This window comes from Marmota monax, unplaced genomic scaffold (genome assembly GCF_021218885.2).
Source record: "Marmota monax isolate L192 unplaced genomic scaffold, Marmota_monax_Labrador192_F-V1.1 WCK01_AAM20220418_F8-fsc00017, whole genome shotgun sequence".
Lineage (NCBI taxonomy): Eukaryota > Metazoa > Chordata > Mammalia > Rodentia > Sciuridae > Marmota > Marmota monax.
Window position 1 is genome coordinate 2,943,988 of NW_026695241.1, and position 14,751 is coordinate 2,958,738.

Genomic DNA, 14,751 nt, shown 5'->3' on the forward strand with positions numbered 1-14,751 from the left:
TCGGCAGGGGAGGCCGGGCAGGCAGTACCCTTCCTTCATGTGTGGGAACCTGGGGCTCAGAGAGAGACACAGAGGTCAGGAGCTCAGGGACTGCTGGGGAGGCAGACGGGGGTCAGTTCTGAGGGAGGGCCTGGCCCGGGCCTGCAAGTAGTCATGATGCTGTGGCCTTGCAGGAAGGCGGACGAGTCACTCTCCTGATCCTTGCTGCCCTCCCTAGCAACATGAGGAGAGAATCCCCATCTTCACCCTGTGCAGAGCACCCCGTCCCCAGGTCATGGCTGGCTTCCCCCGTCCAGCCCCAGCCTCAGAAGCCCATTATGTATGGACTTTGTAGCATTTCTGTGGCCCCTGGCCAGGTCCCAGAATTGGAAGACCATATGTGTCACCAGTGTGTGTGTCTCCACATGTGTGTGTCTGAGTGTGGTTTTCAAGTGTGAACCAAAATCAAGGAAGGCCCTAAGGCTCTCAAGTCTTATTTGAGTGATAACTGGAAATTTCACAGGATATTTTCCAAAGCACATCTCACTTCATGGGTCCACAGGGACAGGGTCCTGGGCACTGGGGCTCTTCCCTGGCTCTGCGACCACGGCTGCTGACTCTGCCATGACCTTAGACAACCTTCACTGGGTCACACAGCCCCTGTGTCCTCCTGAAGCTCCCTGGGCCTCAAGGCTTCTGTGGCCCCCAGGGAAGGCAGTTCCCCTTTCCAAGGCCCCGTGCACTGCAGGACACTCATTGTTTCCTAAGAGCGTCCGTTCGGCCTTTTGGTGGACACTGGGAGCAGATGTAAGATTAACGACGAGGCTCAGGATCCCCTAAGAATTCGTGGGACTCTTAAGTTGATCCTTCCCCAGTTGAACCCAGGGGCCCCTGTGCCACCTGGCCTGGGCTGTCACCTCCCTCCTATGCTTCAGGAGCCTGAGAGACATGATTCATGTCACTGTGGCCAAGAGGTGGTCACACTGCAGAGGCTGTGCACCCCCTAGGCAGAGCAGGTGCACAGAGCTGGGGATCTGGCCAATGGACTTAGTCCCTGTCTGTTTGCTTCCCCGATAACCAGGGTGACCTTGGCTAATGTCCACTGCAGCCTCCCCCATCGCCCATCTGTGTCCACTGCTTAAATACAGACAAGGACAGGGCTCTGCCTCCTCAGCCCCTGTCACCACACTGGTCCTGGGACGGTGAGTGGTGAGTATGCCTTTCCCTGGGGACAGCCTCTGGGAGCCTCTGGGTCCTGGGAAGGGACAGGCAGGACCACAGGCAGGGTGGACAGGGCAGGCTGCAGCTGGGCCTCCTCTCATCTTAGCCACAGTAGCCACAGAGGTCCCCTCCTTCTCCCCCAGCCACCCCAGAGCCTGGCAGTACCTCTGATGCGTGACTAGCCCTCCTGAGCAGTGGCAGAGGGCACCTACCTCACATCCCTGGGGAGCTGATGTGTGGACACAACAGCCACGGGGATAGTGACTCTGGTGGCCTGGTCTTTCCTGCCACTGTCTCTCAGCAGCACCTACAGCCCCTTTGCCTGGGTGAGGACCTTCCTCCCCTTCTGCAGATGAGGACAGAAGGCCACAGAGGGCAGCCAGGAGCCGGCTGGCACCTTCCATCCTCTCCAGATGTGCCCAGGGACAGAACCGGGACAACCCTCCCACGGGCCGTGGTTCTGAGCCCACCATTTGCACCCAGGGGAATGGGAGCCTTGGGAAGGCCACCTTCACGTGGTTAGAGCTGACCTTCCCCAGTGACCACTCTGAGCCAGCCGCCGCTGAGCTCAGTGCACGTAAGAACACATTTCAGCCTCACAGCCCCTCTGAGGTGGTTCTGTGGTCATTCCCATTTACAGATGAGGAAACTGGGAACTCAGAAGTGGAAAACTTGCTCCAAATCACTCAGTGCCCAGTACTCAAACTCAGGCACTGGGCTCCAGAGCCCATGCTGCTGACCTGGGCCTACTGGTGAATGCTTCTCTCGGGGCTCGGGCCCTAGTTGGAGAATAGGAAGCCTGGTCTGGCCTGGAGGCCTCTCAGCTGCTCTGTGACCTTGGGCTGTAGCTCAGCCTCTGGAGCCATGGAGCAAGGCGTAGAAAACTCTTGGTTTTCTTCCTCTTACCTCATTGTCACCAGCCTGAGTGTTGGGTTAGATTTTTCTTCCACTGGATTGGAGATGGGTGCTGGGAAGATGACCAGGGTCAAGGAGGCCACATTGCCATACAATGCCTGGGAAAGAGCCACACCAAATCAATCAGCTGATGCTTTTTTTGAGTAATGGGTTCTGTCCCCAGCACCAAAAAAAAAAAAACTATGACATTTAGTAAATGTGACAATGATGTTGACCCTGGGCTGATGTCTGCTCTGGCATAGAGTGAGGAGTAGGCAGGCAGAAACGTGGGGACAGGTAGAAATGCCCCCTCAGAAGGAGCTCACTGCTGAGCAGAGCCCCTGCTTGCCCTGGGGCAAGTGGCCACCAGAGGGACCCTGCAGGTGTGGGCGCTTCCCAAGGGCCAATGCCACCACCTGCTGGTCACCTTGTTTGTGCCTCACTTCTTCCTTCAGAGGTTCTCCTCCCCACTGTAAGGACAAAGAGGGGAAGTCATTTACCAAGGCCACTGTCACCAGGGGGCAGGGCTGGCTCATGCTGGGCTTTGGTGCTTTCCATGGGTTGTGACCTCAGGTCAGGGTTATTCCTGGACCCTGCCTCATTGTTCTTGGTCAACAACGAGGAGCAGAAATGGTGTGAGATGAGCTGGGTTGGGGGGTCCTCCCTCTCCCTGACTCACACTGACTGCTCCCACCCACACCCACTTCCAGAACCATCAGGGTGCCACCTCCAGTCCTTTCCTGAAGGCTTGGCCTCCGTGTCTGTACCTGAGGGCTCCAGTCCACCCTCTGCAGCTGGCCTGCCCAGCTCAAGGCTTTGGGGCTGCAGGGTGCTGCTTGCAGTAGCAGCCCAGGGGGAGCAGGTCTTGGGCACCTGAGGCTTTCAGGAACAGGCCAGGAAATAGAGGGAACCCAGCAGGAAGCTTGGGGTCACCATCAGGGCCTGGGTCTGACATCCATGAAGCCTGGAACCCAAGGGCAGGACGTCTCAGTCCCTGGACCCAGAGGGGGAAAACCAAGGCTTGTTCCACCTTTGCCTCAGTTTCTCTGTGCAGCCTTGGCCAGGCCCTGACCCTCTCTGGGCCTCAGACCCTCACTCTAAAGGGAAGAAATCAGAGGAGGTTAGGTGACATGGGAGGTGGACGGAGGTGCTCACCTGGGCCGGAAACCTTCTCCCACCTCCCCCCCTGCATCCTCTCACCTCCTGACAGACACCCCGTAATTTAGAGTCCAAGTTTGTGCACAGAGGACGTCATTCATTTAAGTCTCTCCCAACACCCCTTCATTCAACTTGAGAGTCTAGTCTTAGGTCACTGCTTGCTCAGATCCTTGCTCAAGGCCAAGGGTACAGCAGTGGCCCTGCCCAGGCCTGACACCACAGCCTCTGGCCCTGAGGCCTCTCACCACATGTCCCTACCCTGCTGAGACCCACCCATCTCCTGACCTCAGGCTCTGAAAGATGGTGACTTCCACCACCATGAAGGCTCAGCCAAGCCCAGCCAGGCAGTACAGGGACACGTACAACCCCTCTTAGCACCATCTTTAGTGCTGACACGCAGCTAGTTAACGAAAAAGACAAAGGTGTGTTGCGCAGCGTGTGGCTGGCTCTCTCTGGATTATTTAGACATGAAGGCCAGGAAAAGAGGTGGTGGAAAAACAGCTTTCACTTCCCTTTGATGTCTGGGTGGAAAGAAGCATTTCCAAAGGTCACGGCAACGAGGGAAGCTCAGGGTTTCTCATTCCCAACTCCTTCCCACCAGGTTTTCCTGCCTCAAAGTCAGGGACACACGTTTCTCTCAACCATGTTCAGATGGTGACTTTAGTTAAGGGCTGCCCTTGGCTTCTCTGAGCTCAGCCATCGGGTTCCCCTTCTGCAGATGAGGACAGAAGGCCAGACAGGGCAGATGAGGACAGAAGAGCCTTGGGAGCTCTGGGGTCAGGGCTCCATGGCGGTCCACGTGTGGCTGAGGGTGACACTGCCCTCCACCACCTCTAGGCAGAGCCTCCTCCCCCTGGTCCAGCCACAGGCCCTGCCCCTTGCTACTGCCTCATCCTCAGCCATGAATCACAGACCCTCACAGCCTGTCACCCAAAGGCTTTGAGGTGGAAACACCTGCCAGCCCCTCCCTCAAGGGGACACTCCCTCGGAGCCCTTCAGTGCACTTTTGGGGTTGAGACTTCTTGAATTGTCCCAAGAACCCCCACTTTATATGTGGGCAACACAAGGAGCAGAGAGTTCAAATCACCTGTCCTGGCCCACACAGCTGGGGAGGGACAGGGCCCTCTAGCTCCCCCAGTGTCAGCAGGTGAACCACACAGGATGCCCGCCCACCTTGGGGCTGAGGTCACAGAGCAGCCTAGGCATGCCCCTCTTCACTCAGGCTGAGGCTCTGTCAGGGTCAAGTGGGGACAGCCCCTGGGGGCTCTAGCACAGCTCCACCATGTCCTCAAGGGGTCCAAGTGCAAGGTGCTTCCTCTCCAGGGAGCACATTCCCCACAGGATGCAGCACCCAGGTCATTGCAGCTGCCAAGTGGACGGGCCAAAGGGTGGGCTCAGGACCCTACCAGCCAGTGCCTGAGCTGGTCCCCTACTCCACTTGCTGGCCAACCCTGGACGTGCACCTGAACCCCTCTAGGCTTTGGAGGAGAGCAGTTGTCCCCACAGGACTGTGAAGGAAGCAGAGAATTCACACCCTTTAGGGCTCAGGGCAGCTCTGCGTCTCCCTGGGGGTTTGCAGTGATGCAGGTGGAGGAAGGGCTTGGCACAGGCTGGGCCGTCTTGGAGCTCACTACACCCTGGTGGCTCTGCATGGTGTCCGTCCAAGCCAGAGAGAATCACTGTGGCCTAACTCAGGCCTCTGACCTCCTCTGCCTTGCAGGACGATGCCGTCCTCTATCTCATTGGGCCTCCTGCTGCTGGCCGGCCTCAGCTGCCTGACTGCTGGCTCCCTGGCTGAAGATGCTCAGGAAACAGATGCATCCAAGCATGACCAGGAGCACCCAGCCTCCCACAGGATTGCCCCGAACCTGGCTGAGTTTGCCTTCAGCCTCTACCGTGTGCTGGCCCATGAGTCCAACACCACCAACATCTTCTTCTCCCCTGTGAGCATCGCCATTGCCTTGGCCTCGCTCTCGATGGGCACCAAGGCTGACACTCACACCCAGATCCTGGAGGGCCTGGGCTTCAACCTCACGGAGACCTCAGAGGCTGACATCCACCAGGGCTTCCAGCATCTTCTCCAAACCCTCAACAAACCCAACCGCCAGCTCCAGCTGACCACCGGCAGCGGCCTCTTCATTGACCACAATCTGAAGCTGCTGGACAAGTTCTTGGAGGATGTCAAGAACCTGTACCACTCAGAGGCCTTCTCCACCAACTTCACAAACACCGAAGAGGCCAAGAGGCAGATCAACACTTATGTGGAGAAAGGGACCCAAGGGAAAATTGTGGATTTGGTGAAAGAGCTGGACAGAGGCTCAGTTCTCGCCCTGGTGAACTACATTTTCTTCAAAGGTAAGATGAGTCAATCAGCCTGAGTGGGTTCCCATGGAAACCCCAAAGCTGTTTTCCATCCACCAGTTCTGGAACTTTCCTTGGCGGCACTGTCTGTGCTGTGGCAGGGCCTCTCACGGTGGCTCCTCAATCTTCCATGCCTAAGCCCTGAAATGTCTTCCACCTTCAGTTAAGTTAGGGAAGAGTTGATAAAACCGTCAAAATCATTGACTTTTCTGCAGGACGCATCAGAGTCCTGACTGTCCTCCTGCTCACTGGGGACCCCAGCAGGGAGGGGCACCTGTAATGTTTCCTAACTAGAGAGCCACTGATGCACATTGTGGCAGGTGGTGGGAGGGAGTGGCCTTTCATGGAAAGTCCTTGGAACAACTCTTGATGTGGAGTGTGGCAGCTGGGGGTGTGCAGGACCTGGGTCCATATCCTGCCTCCCCCACTCAATGGTCTTTTCATAGGACTAGCCATCTCACCTCTTTGGGATGTGACTGTCCTATCTTGTCATGGACAATGTTGTGAGGTCTGAAAGGAGTACCCAAGTCACACATGGGATTGTGGGGATCTGTCACAGCTGAGTAGCTGGCAGGGACCCTCAGCCTGCCCACCTGCCAGGGCTCCACAGGACCCAGGACCTAAGGCACCTTTCACTGCCCCAGGGCAATGGCCTAGGGTGTCCTGAGAAGTCAAGGTGTTTTACTGAGCTTTTCACCACTGTCACTTAAAGACCAACCAGAATAATTTTAGAGAAGGAAACGTTTATTTGAGCCTCACAGTTGCAGAGGTCTCAGTCCATGGAAGGCTAGCTCCACTCCTTGGGGCTCAGGGTGAGGCAGGACATCATGGCAGAAGAGTGTGGGGGAGGGATCAGCTCACATGGTGAACAGAATGCAGAGAGAGACTCCACTCTGCAGAGACAATCTATACCCCATAGCCACGCTCCAAATTAATCCTAAGGACTCACCTCCTGTAGCCACAGCCCAACTACTTCCAGCCACCACTGGTTAATTCCATCAGGGATTCCTTTACTGATTAGGTAAAGGCTGTGCCCCAATCATGGGGGACACCACATCCAAACAATAGCACAAGGCCAGGGTGACTTCCTACCCACCCTGGATCCCTTGTTCCTGGGCAGAGTCCTGTAGTGCAGACCCCAGGCCACCATCAGCACAACGGAGGGGCCAATTCTGCTGGACTTAGGGCAGGTCTCAGTCCTCCCCGCACCATTGAGACATGTGGGCTCAGGGTCCCCTACCCCCAGTCAGCTGGCCCAGAGGGTGAGGAGCTGTTACCCCACAGAGGGGGCTGCCTCGACATCTGGGCTTCTCACATAGACTAGGACACGGATTTAGGGTGCACTGAATGTTTGCCCTGAGTGACAACTGAACTGCCAATCAACAAGCATCCTGAGGTCCAGGAGAAGAGGTCCCACTGTAGGACTAGGACCAGAGCTTTTCACTTAATCCCAAGCCGCCCTTCAATAAAAATATAACTTTAATCAAATGCTCACTGGGCACAGTCAGGAGGCGTCTCCATGGCAGCCTGCAGGATCTAGAAATCCCGGCTGATCCTCTAGTCCTGAACACCCCTCACTCTATCCCCATCCTGGAGGGGTTGGAGGCCCTGCTGCCCAGGATGGAGCAGAGGTGGGTGAGGAGCTTCCCACCAGGCAGGCTGAGGGTGCCTCTGCTCTCCTCTCACACCTAAGCCTCCATCCCACCCACTGCCATCCACCTTCCCTCTGTCCAGCCAAATGGGAGGAACCCTTCGAGGAAGTTCTCACCAGGGAGCAAGATTTCCACGTGGACGAGGCCACCACCGTGAGGGTGCCCATGATGAACCGCGTGGGCATGTTCGACCTGCACTACTGCCCCACACTGGCCAGCTGGGTGCTGCAGATGGACTACCTGGGCAATGCCACCGCCATCTTCCTCCTGCCCGACGAGGGGAAACTGCAGCACCTGGAGGACACCATCACTAAGGAAATCCTCGCCAAGTTCCTGAAGAACAGGGAGAGCAGGTGAGTCCAGGCAGGGACTCGCTGGACGGCACAGACACAGGCTCAAGGTCCCTCAGGACCAATGCATCAGAAGACAGCACGGGCAGCAGGGGGGACCATCCCTGGGGCCACAGCTACAGTGAATGACCCTGTGCTACAGGAAATGCCAGGGCTCAGCTCAGGTAGCAGCTGAGAAGGGACAGTGGTCAAAGAGCAGGACACAGATCCAGCTGGAGGGGGACTTCCCTCCAAGAATGTACATGGTCCCCTCCCAATATCCAGGGCCTCACCAGGGCACTGACACTAGCACATGTTGTGGCAGAATCAAGGACAAAGGCCTGGGCCTGCAGGTTAGGGCAGCAAGAGGGAGGACTTGCTGTAGGACTGGCCGAGGTGCACAGGGGAAGCGCCTGCATGGAAAGGCCCAGAACAGGAACAGGCAGCACTGGGAGCTCAGGGCACGTTCCCACAGGCTCCGTTTCTCTGTCGCATCTCAGGCTGGTCCACTTGTCCCAGGAGCCACACAGCTGGGGTATGTGACACAGAGCAGGTGCACTGTCCTGAGCCCAGGCTTGGCCACTGGTGACGGAGACACACTGCAGACAGATGTGACACACGTCCAGGTTAGGCTGAACCTGGGTCACCAGTACTTGCTCACCCAGCCTCCTGTGATCTCCTCACCCTTGTTCCAAATAGAGCACAGGCAAAGCACAGTCCCCTAGCCCTGGACCCAGTATGTGGCCTCAGCACAGGCTCCTGGGCCTCGCCCCATCCCTGGGGACATGGAGCTAAGCTTACAGCCTGGGGTTATGGAGGTGACAATCCTCTCCCTCACTGAGCCTCTATCCCTCAGTCCTGCCAAACTCACCAAAGTACCCTGGGACACAGGCTCCGGAAGGCTCTGGCTGGGCAGGCTGGTGTGACCAATGGGGATGTCATCTGTTTCCAGGAGGACACTCTGAAACTGCCTGGAAGGCTCCTTGGGGGCAGGGATGTGCAGGGGCCACAGGACAAGATGTGCCCACTGGTAGGAATGATGTCCACACCAGGTGTCCAGGAAGCTAAAGTAAAACCAGCCAATGGACTTCTCCAATACAGTGGGTGGGGACAGGGCACTAACCAGAGAACCAATCAGGAGATAAAACACTTTCACAGAACCATGGGGCCCAACAGGACCCCAAAGATGCTGTGAAACCCCCTCATCACCTATCTTCACACCAGGAGAGTCGATTTGCACTTCCCCAAAGTGAACATCTCTGAAACCATCCATCTGAAGCCCGTCCTGACAAGTCTGGGCATCACCAAGGTCTTCAGCAACGCAGCTGACCTGTCTGGGATCACAGAGGACGCTCCCCTGAGGGTCTCCAAGGTGAGAATGCCATGGTCCAGGGGTCTGCAGGCCAGAGTGAGTGGGGGACACCTGCTCAGGCCTGAGGCTGAGGGAAGGGCCAAGGGACACAACAAGGGCAGTTGAGTCCTCCTGAGGATGTAGAGATTCACTAGCTCTGATGGGGTGGGGGACCACAGAGCTGGGGAGTGGCCTCCTGTGCTGCTGGCCTTCCAAGGACCTCTCCTCAGGGGCCCACTGACCCTTGGCCTGTTCCTTTCCCAGGGCTATTGAGGCCTTGGGCTTCTTTTTACCCACATTAACAAGGAAAGGCTTAGGCTCAGAGCCTTCAGAGAATATCTGGAATCTTCCGTCTGTGACATTAGAGCTACTTGTGAACCAGTAATCTGAACCATTACTGAGTCCAGTGGCTCCCACGTGGGGCCTTGATGCAGCCTGGGGTGGGGCAGCAGGACCTCAGAGCCCCTCTGCTTCTCTCCCCTCCAGGCCCTGCATAAGGCTGTGCTGACCATCGATGAGAGAGGCACAGAGGCTGCGGGGGCCACGGTTATGGGAATCATGCCCGTGTCACTTCCCCCTGAGGTGAAATTCGACAGGCCCTTCCTCATGGTCATCTATGAGCACTCCACCAAGAGCCCCCTCTTTGTGGGGAAGGTGGTGAACCCCACACTACATTAGCCACTTCGGGCGCCAGACCCTGGTTCCTGCCCTGTTGGGCCCTCCCAGATGACATTAAACAATTGTTGGCCTGATCAACCATGACCTTGTAGTCTCTGTGTCTCCCTCTGTGTCCTTAAGTTCTGTGAAGACTCCAGGTCACTGCACCTCACAGTGACACTGTGTCAGGTGTGTGCTGGTCAACGGTCACAGGCTGAGGCCACATCTTGTCCAGCCTGGACATATCTATGCCTGAGAACTCTAGTGCTGTATGCAAATCCTGAGGGTGTCTATGGCTCAACAGCAGCCCGAGGTCAAGGGTCCACCCAGAACCCCTTCCTCACCACTCATACTGCCCCCTGCAACAACCCCCATCCCAACGCTGGCCATGCCCACTCAACGTTGACCCTCTGGTTTTCCTCTGCTCCTCTGAATAAAAGACTCAACCAGGACAATTTCAGAGGAGAAAAAGTTTACTTGGGGCTCACCATGGCAGAGGTCATAGTGCACACAAAGCCAGGGCCATTTCTCAGGGCCCAAGGTGAGGCTGACCCCCATGGAGGAAGGGTGGGGGGAGGGAAGCGGTCACGTGGGGATCAGGAAGCACAGAGAGACTCCACAGGCCAGACACAAACATAACCCCAGAGCCATGTCTCCAGTGCCCTCCCCTCCAGCCACACCCACCTCCCTCAGTGACCCCCAGGTAACCCCCTCAGGGAGAACTCACTGATTGGCTTTAGGTCCTCACAGCCCTCATGTCTCCTCTGAAGCTTCTGCAGTGTCTCCCTCCTGAGCTTTGGGGACACCTCACATCCAACCATGATCCTCTGTGCCCCCAGACCTGGCCGCTCACACCCTGGCTTTGAGTAGCTGTGACTACAGCCACAGCAGGGAGGTGACCATGCCCCCTCTCACCACACTGTCCCCTCACCAGACCTGGCCGCTGGCCTCACAGGGCATGTCCTAGGGGGGTTGGAGGAGGTGGTGAGGAGCCTTCCTCAATGGGCTGGGCCAGGACCTGACCTCTGTCCTTGTCTTTCCATAGCTGCCCAGGAGGCTCACATGTCCCCTCTTGGAAGAGCCCCTGTCCCCAGTGAGCAGGAGGGGCTCTGTGTCACTGTCTCCCCGTCAAGGCCACCAGGCCCCCAGGCCCCCAGGTCCCCAGGCCACTTACCCTATGTCCCCTCTCCCTAGTCCTGTGCCATGGTCCCAGGGATGGCTCCTAAAGGTCACGGCAGGCTGCGTTGGCTGTGGCAGGGCAAGGACAGCCCCCCTGGAACCCCAGCCCTCCTCTCTGCCTGGGCTTTCACTGGGGCGCGTGCACCTGGCCCCTCCTCCAGGGTCCCCCCGGATCCTCAGGACAGCAGGAGGTCTGGTGGGTGGCCCAGGCTGTCCTGGAGCAGCCCTGCCATGGGGCGCCCTGGCCCCTTCCACCCTCAAGGCTCTGGGCTGAAGTAGCTGGGAGCCCAGGTCTCGGGGTCCCCTTCTCCTGTGGCCGCCCTGACACCTCAGGGCCATCTCAGCATCACCCCCTCACCTCTCATGGGAGGAGGGTGGACATGACGCCCTAGGTGGGGTCCTGACACAGGGTCCCCTTTACAGTCAGAACAGTCACATCTCTGCCATCACATGGCACCACCTGTCAATGGGTCTGAACTCTCCCTGAAGAAGAAACAGGATCTCTAGGTTTCACATAGGGACCTCCAACCTGCACAAACACTTCCAATGATCTGAACGTCATCAGTCACCCAGAATAAAGTGACACGTGAGTGTCCCAAACCTGGATCTTAACACATAGCAGCTGTGTGACCTGAGGCTGTCAGACCTCTCTGAGCCCCTATTCCTCATTGCTAATGGTACAGCCCACATTGGAGGTGGCCTGAGAGTCACCTCAGACATGGCCTCAGGCCTCCCAGACCCCTGAATAGAGCAGGTGGGGACAAGGGCACTCCTTGGGCAGTGCTGTCCCAGTGTCTCTCCCCTGAATCCTAGTGGCAGCACTGTGATGCCCTCAGCAGATATCTGTGCTTTTCCAAGCCCCAAGGAGAAAATTGAGGTTCCCGGCGGCTACCCGTTGCCTATGTTGTCACCGTCCCATGGCTAGTGAGTGGCAACCTGACCTCATGGCTCACCCTGTTCCTCCAACCCTCACCCACTCTTCTGTCCCTCCCTGGACTCATGAGCAGTAATTCCTCCTAAACCACGAGAATCGCTGGCACCTGTGCTTGGTGTCACTTGGTGCTTCCAGAGAAAGAGCCTGTGCCCAGCATGGAGTGGACACACCCCACCCCCTGACACCTCAGCAGCCCACAGCCCTGGGGAGCTGCCCACAGATCTCAATGTGGCCTTGCCCTGGCATTGTGTGGGAGAGGACAGGAGAGGACCTGGTCAGCTGCCACCTGAGGGTTCAGGGGAGAGAAGGGGAGGAAGAAGCCAGAGCCTCTGACCTTTGACCCCATCTTTTAAATTCTAAACCTGCCTGTCACTAAAGTACTCAGGACTCTACTTGGGAGAGTAAAGCCCCAGAGGGGACTTCACCAGCTTGGTGGGAACCAGGAGGGACCCGCTGGGTGAGGGCAGAGCTTCTGGGTGGTCCTGCTGAGGAGCATGATGGCCTCAGCCCTGGGCTCTGGCTCTGCCTGTCACAGACAACAAGGGCCTAAAGCCAGTGCTTGAAGGACTCAGGCTGGGACACTTTCCCAAATTACAGAAGGAACTGGGTCCCGGCTTAACGCGCCTGCCCAGCTGGGCCTAGAGGGCAGGGCTCCTCCCTGGTGGCCTGGCCACCCCGAGGCTCGCACCACCCAGTCCACGCCCTGCAGTGTCACATGCCACCCAGGAAACAGAACCCCTGGGGACCCGGGTTGGGTAGGATCAGGATACTCAGTCCCCTTTTGTTTTAAAGCTTGAGGCAGAGGGTCCTTCCTTCTTCAGCTGACTCTGGTGGACTAGGGTCTGTTCTCAGGAAATACTGCTCTGTGGGTATTTATCTGCTTCTGTAAAGTTCTTCTGACTATGTGGCATCTATTCTGTGGCCTCTTGGGACCTGGTGCAGGAGCTCAGCCCAGAACAACTGTCTCCTTAATTGTTGTCTAATAATCCACCCCTCAAGCTGGGGTTGGTGGGGTTGGGGGGCTGTTGAAACAACACACACACACACATGCCCCTCTGGGGACAGGGAATGAGGCTGGTCTCACCCTGGACGTGTTGCTCAGTGTTGGTGGACGTCGGTAGGTGAGGAGGCTGCCATGGGGACAGTGGGCAACACAGAGCCCTCCAGAGCCCTAGACTCTGTAGTGGCACCCCCTTTCTCCACAGAAAAGTCTTAACTGGGCTTCTCCAGGAATCTTCTCCATGGCTGATTCTGGGACTGTCAGCCAAAGAATCTCTGCAAAAGAGTTCAATGTAGATAAACTTCCTATTTTCCTGTCACCCTGTTTTACTTGGCCACTGGCCAGGAAGATAACGAGCACTCCAGGTGCTGGACACCCCCTTACTAGTTTTTCACAAATGTATCCAGTATAGTAGTTTGTAGAAATGTGCAAACAAGGCCTCTGGCCTGGAGCTGGGCTTCACAGAGATGTCTACATTCCTAAGATAAGAGAAGTTTCCAACTGGGCTCCATGGAAACAGCTGGCAAGGGGAGGAAAGAAAGGGGAGAAGAAGCTCCCCCCTTCTCAGGCGTGGTCCTTGAAGGGTTAACTTGCCCACAACAGTGAGAGAAAAAGCTGCTTTTATGTGAACTTCTGCAGACTGTGGACTTCTGAGCCCCTCCCCTTAATTGCTGGGTGTAAAACTCTGAAACTCCCTGACCTCGGGGTTCAGGGGATTGATTGATTACAGCAAAAGCTGTGCCCTCTGCACCTGGCTGCAGCCAAACACAACTGTTTCCTGCTGTCTTCGGTGCCTTGCTTCATCTGTGCCTACATCATTTTTGGCCACCCAGATGGGACCAGGGAGGTAGGGATGGCTGTTCTGCTGCTCTTGTCTCTGTGGATCGGCTTCCCTGGAGTGATGGGGGACAGTGGTCCCCTTGGCGCGCCCAGGCCACTTTTGGCCTGAAGGAGGATCCACTCACCCAGCGCCCTGGGGCTGCCACCATGGAGCACAAGGGAACCCACAGGCAGCAGGAACCAAATTAGGGTTTTGGAGCACCGCCCAGCTGAACAGGTAGTACCCGGGTCCATTTGGTTTTGCAGCCCACCTGACTTCCCCTTCGAGGCCTAAGCGGGTGGAAGAGAGGCTTGATCACCCTCTGTTGGGTCCTGAGTGCCCTCCAAAGTGGTTGGAGCTGAAAGGGACCCGGGGAGTCGCCCGAGTAGTCTGAGTTTGGGGTCAGCGAGCAGAGGGGACACCGTGACTCCCTTTCTGTGTGGTTTGGGACTGTTGGAATCTGGGCGGTACAGAAATCCTGTCCTGGCCATGTCTGTGGGAAAGTGTGGGAAAGTGTGAGAATGAGACGGACAAAGGGAAGGGTTCCCACCCAACCTGAGGGCCGAAGCGAGTGCGGAGTCCTGATCCGCGGTTCTGTGGCCCCTCATACAGTCTATGGTGGAATTTCACCAACCAACGTCTAGGGGAAAGCTCCAGGTTGGGGGTTGATACCGACCCGCAAGGCCAAGAGGGCCCTAAGTCCCCGCGAGGGGAGCTGCCGGAGATGGATGAAGCGAGTCTTGTCCTAAGTGTGATTTGTTCTAAGTGTGCGACACCGATGCAGGGTGGAACATGGGTGGCACACTAAGGAGACTGAGCCTTCTGAAATGTGTGTTAGAAACCTTTAGGAAGGTTTTCCTGGTGACTGTGGGTGAGACTCACTCCACAAAGTTGCATACTCTGTGAATTAGAATGGTTCACCCAAGATGTGGGATGGCCACCAGACGGATTGTTACATGAGAGAGTCATCGCTGAGGTCCTTTTGATTGTTGTTGGAACCCCTGAACCAATTCTCTTATAGTGATTGCTGGCAAGAGATAGTACTGAAACAGCCCCCTTGGTTGAAAGCCTGTCTAGATGGATGCCCACGCTGATGTTAGCCAGGAGCATGGTGGTCTCTAAGACACAGCAGAAAGCAGCTAAATAGAAAACTGACTCAAAAAGACAGGAAGGGAAACAGTTTTCCCCATGAGACAGAAGAGGACCCACCACCTTA

General features: G+C 56.7%; 1 protein-coding gene across 2 annotated transcripts; it reads left to right on the forward strand.

Annotated features, from left to right (window-relative positions):
* Window positions 1-1,067: 1,067 nt before the first annotated feature.
* Window positions 1,068-9,707, forward strand: LOC124090161 (alpha-1-antitrypsin-like protein GS55-MS). 2 transcript variants are annotated; one of them, XM_058577687.1, is made up of 5 exons: window positions 1,068-1,181; window positions 4,973-5,607; window positions 7,348-7,618; window positions 8,819-8,966; window positions 9,432-9,707. In XM_058577687.1, exons 1-5 carry the CDS (start codon window positions 1,075-1,077, stop codon window positions 9,621-9,623), a joined length of 1,353 nt encoding a protein of 450 aa, XP_058433670.1. In that variant the 5' UTR covers window positions 1,068-1,074; the 3' UTR covers window positions 9,624-9,707. The 2 variants fall into 2 exon arrangements, with proteins under 2 accessions (XP_058433670.1, XP_046296517.1); XM_046440561.1 differs by having other exon boundaries at window positions 1,083-1,188.
* Window positions 9,708-14,751: the final 5,044 nt, after the last annotated feature.

Excerpts from the sequence above, each read along its gene's own strand:
- LOC124090161 (XM_058577687.1), top strand. The coding sequence starts at position 1,075 with ATGTCCACTGCAGCCTCCCCCATCGCCCATCTGTGTCCACTGCTTAAA. Across the intron at positions 5,608-7,347 it reads GAACTACATTTTCTTCAAAG|CCAAATGGGAGGAACCCTTC; the intron begins GTAAGATGAGTC and ends CCCTCTGTCCAG. Across the intron at positions 8,967-9,431 it reads CTCCCCTGAGGGTCTCCAAG|GCCCTGCATAAGGCTGTGCT; the intron begins GTGAGAATGCCA and ends TCTCCCCTCCAG.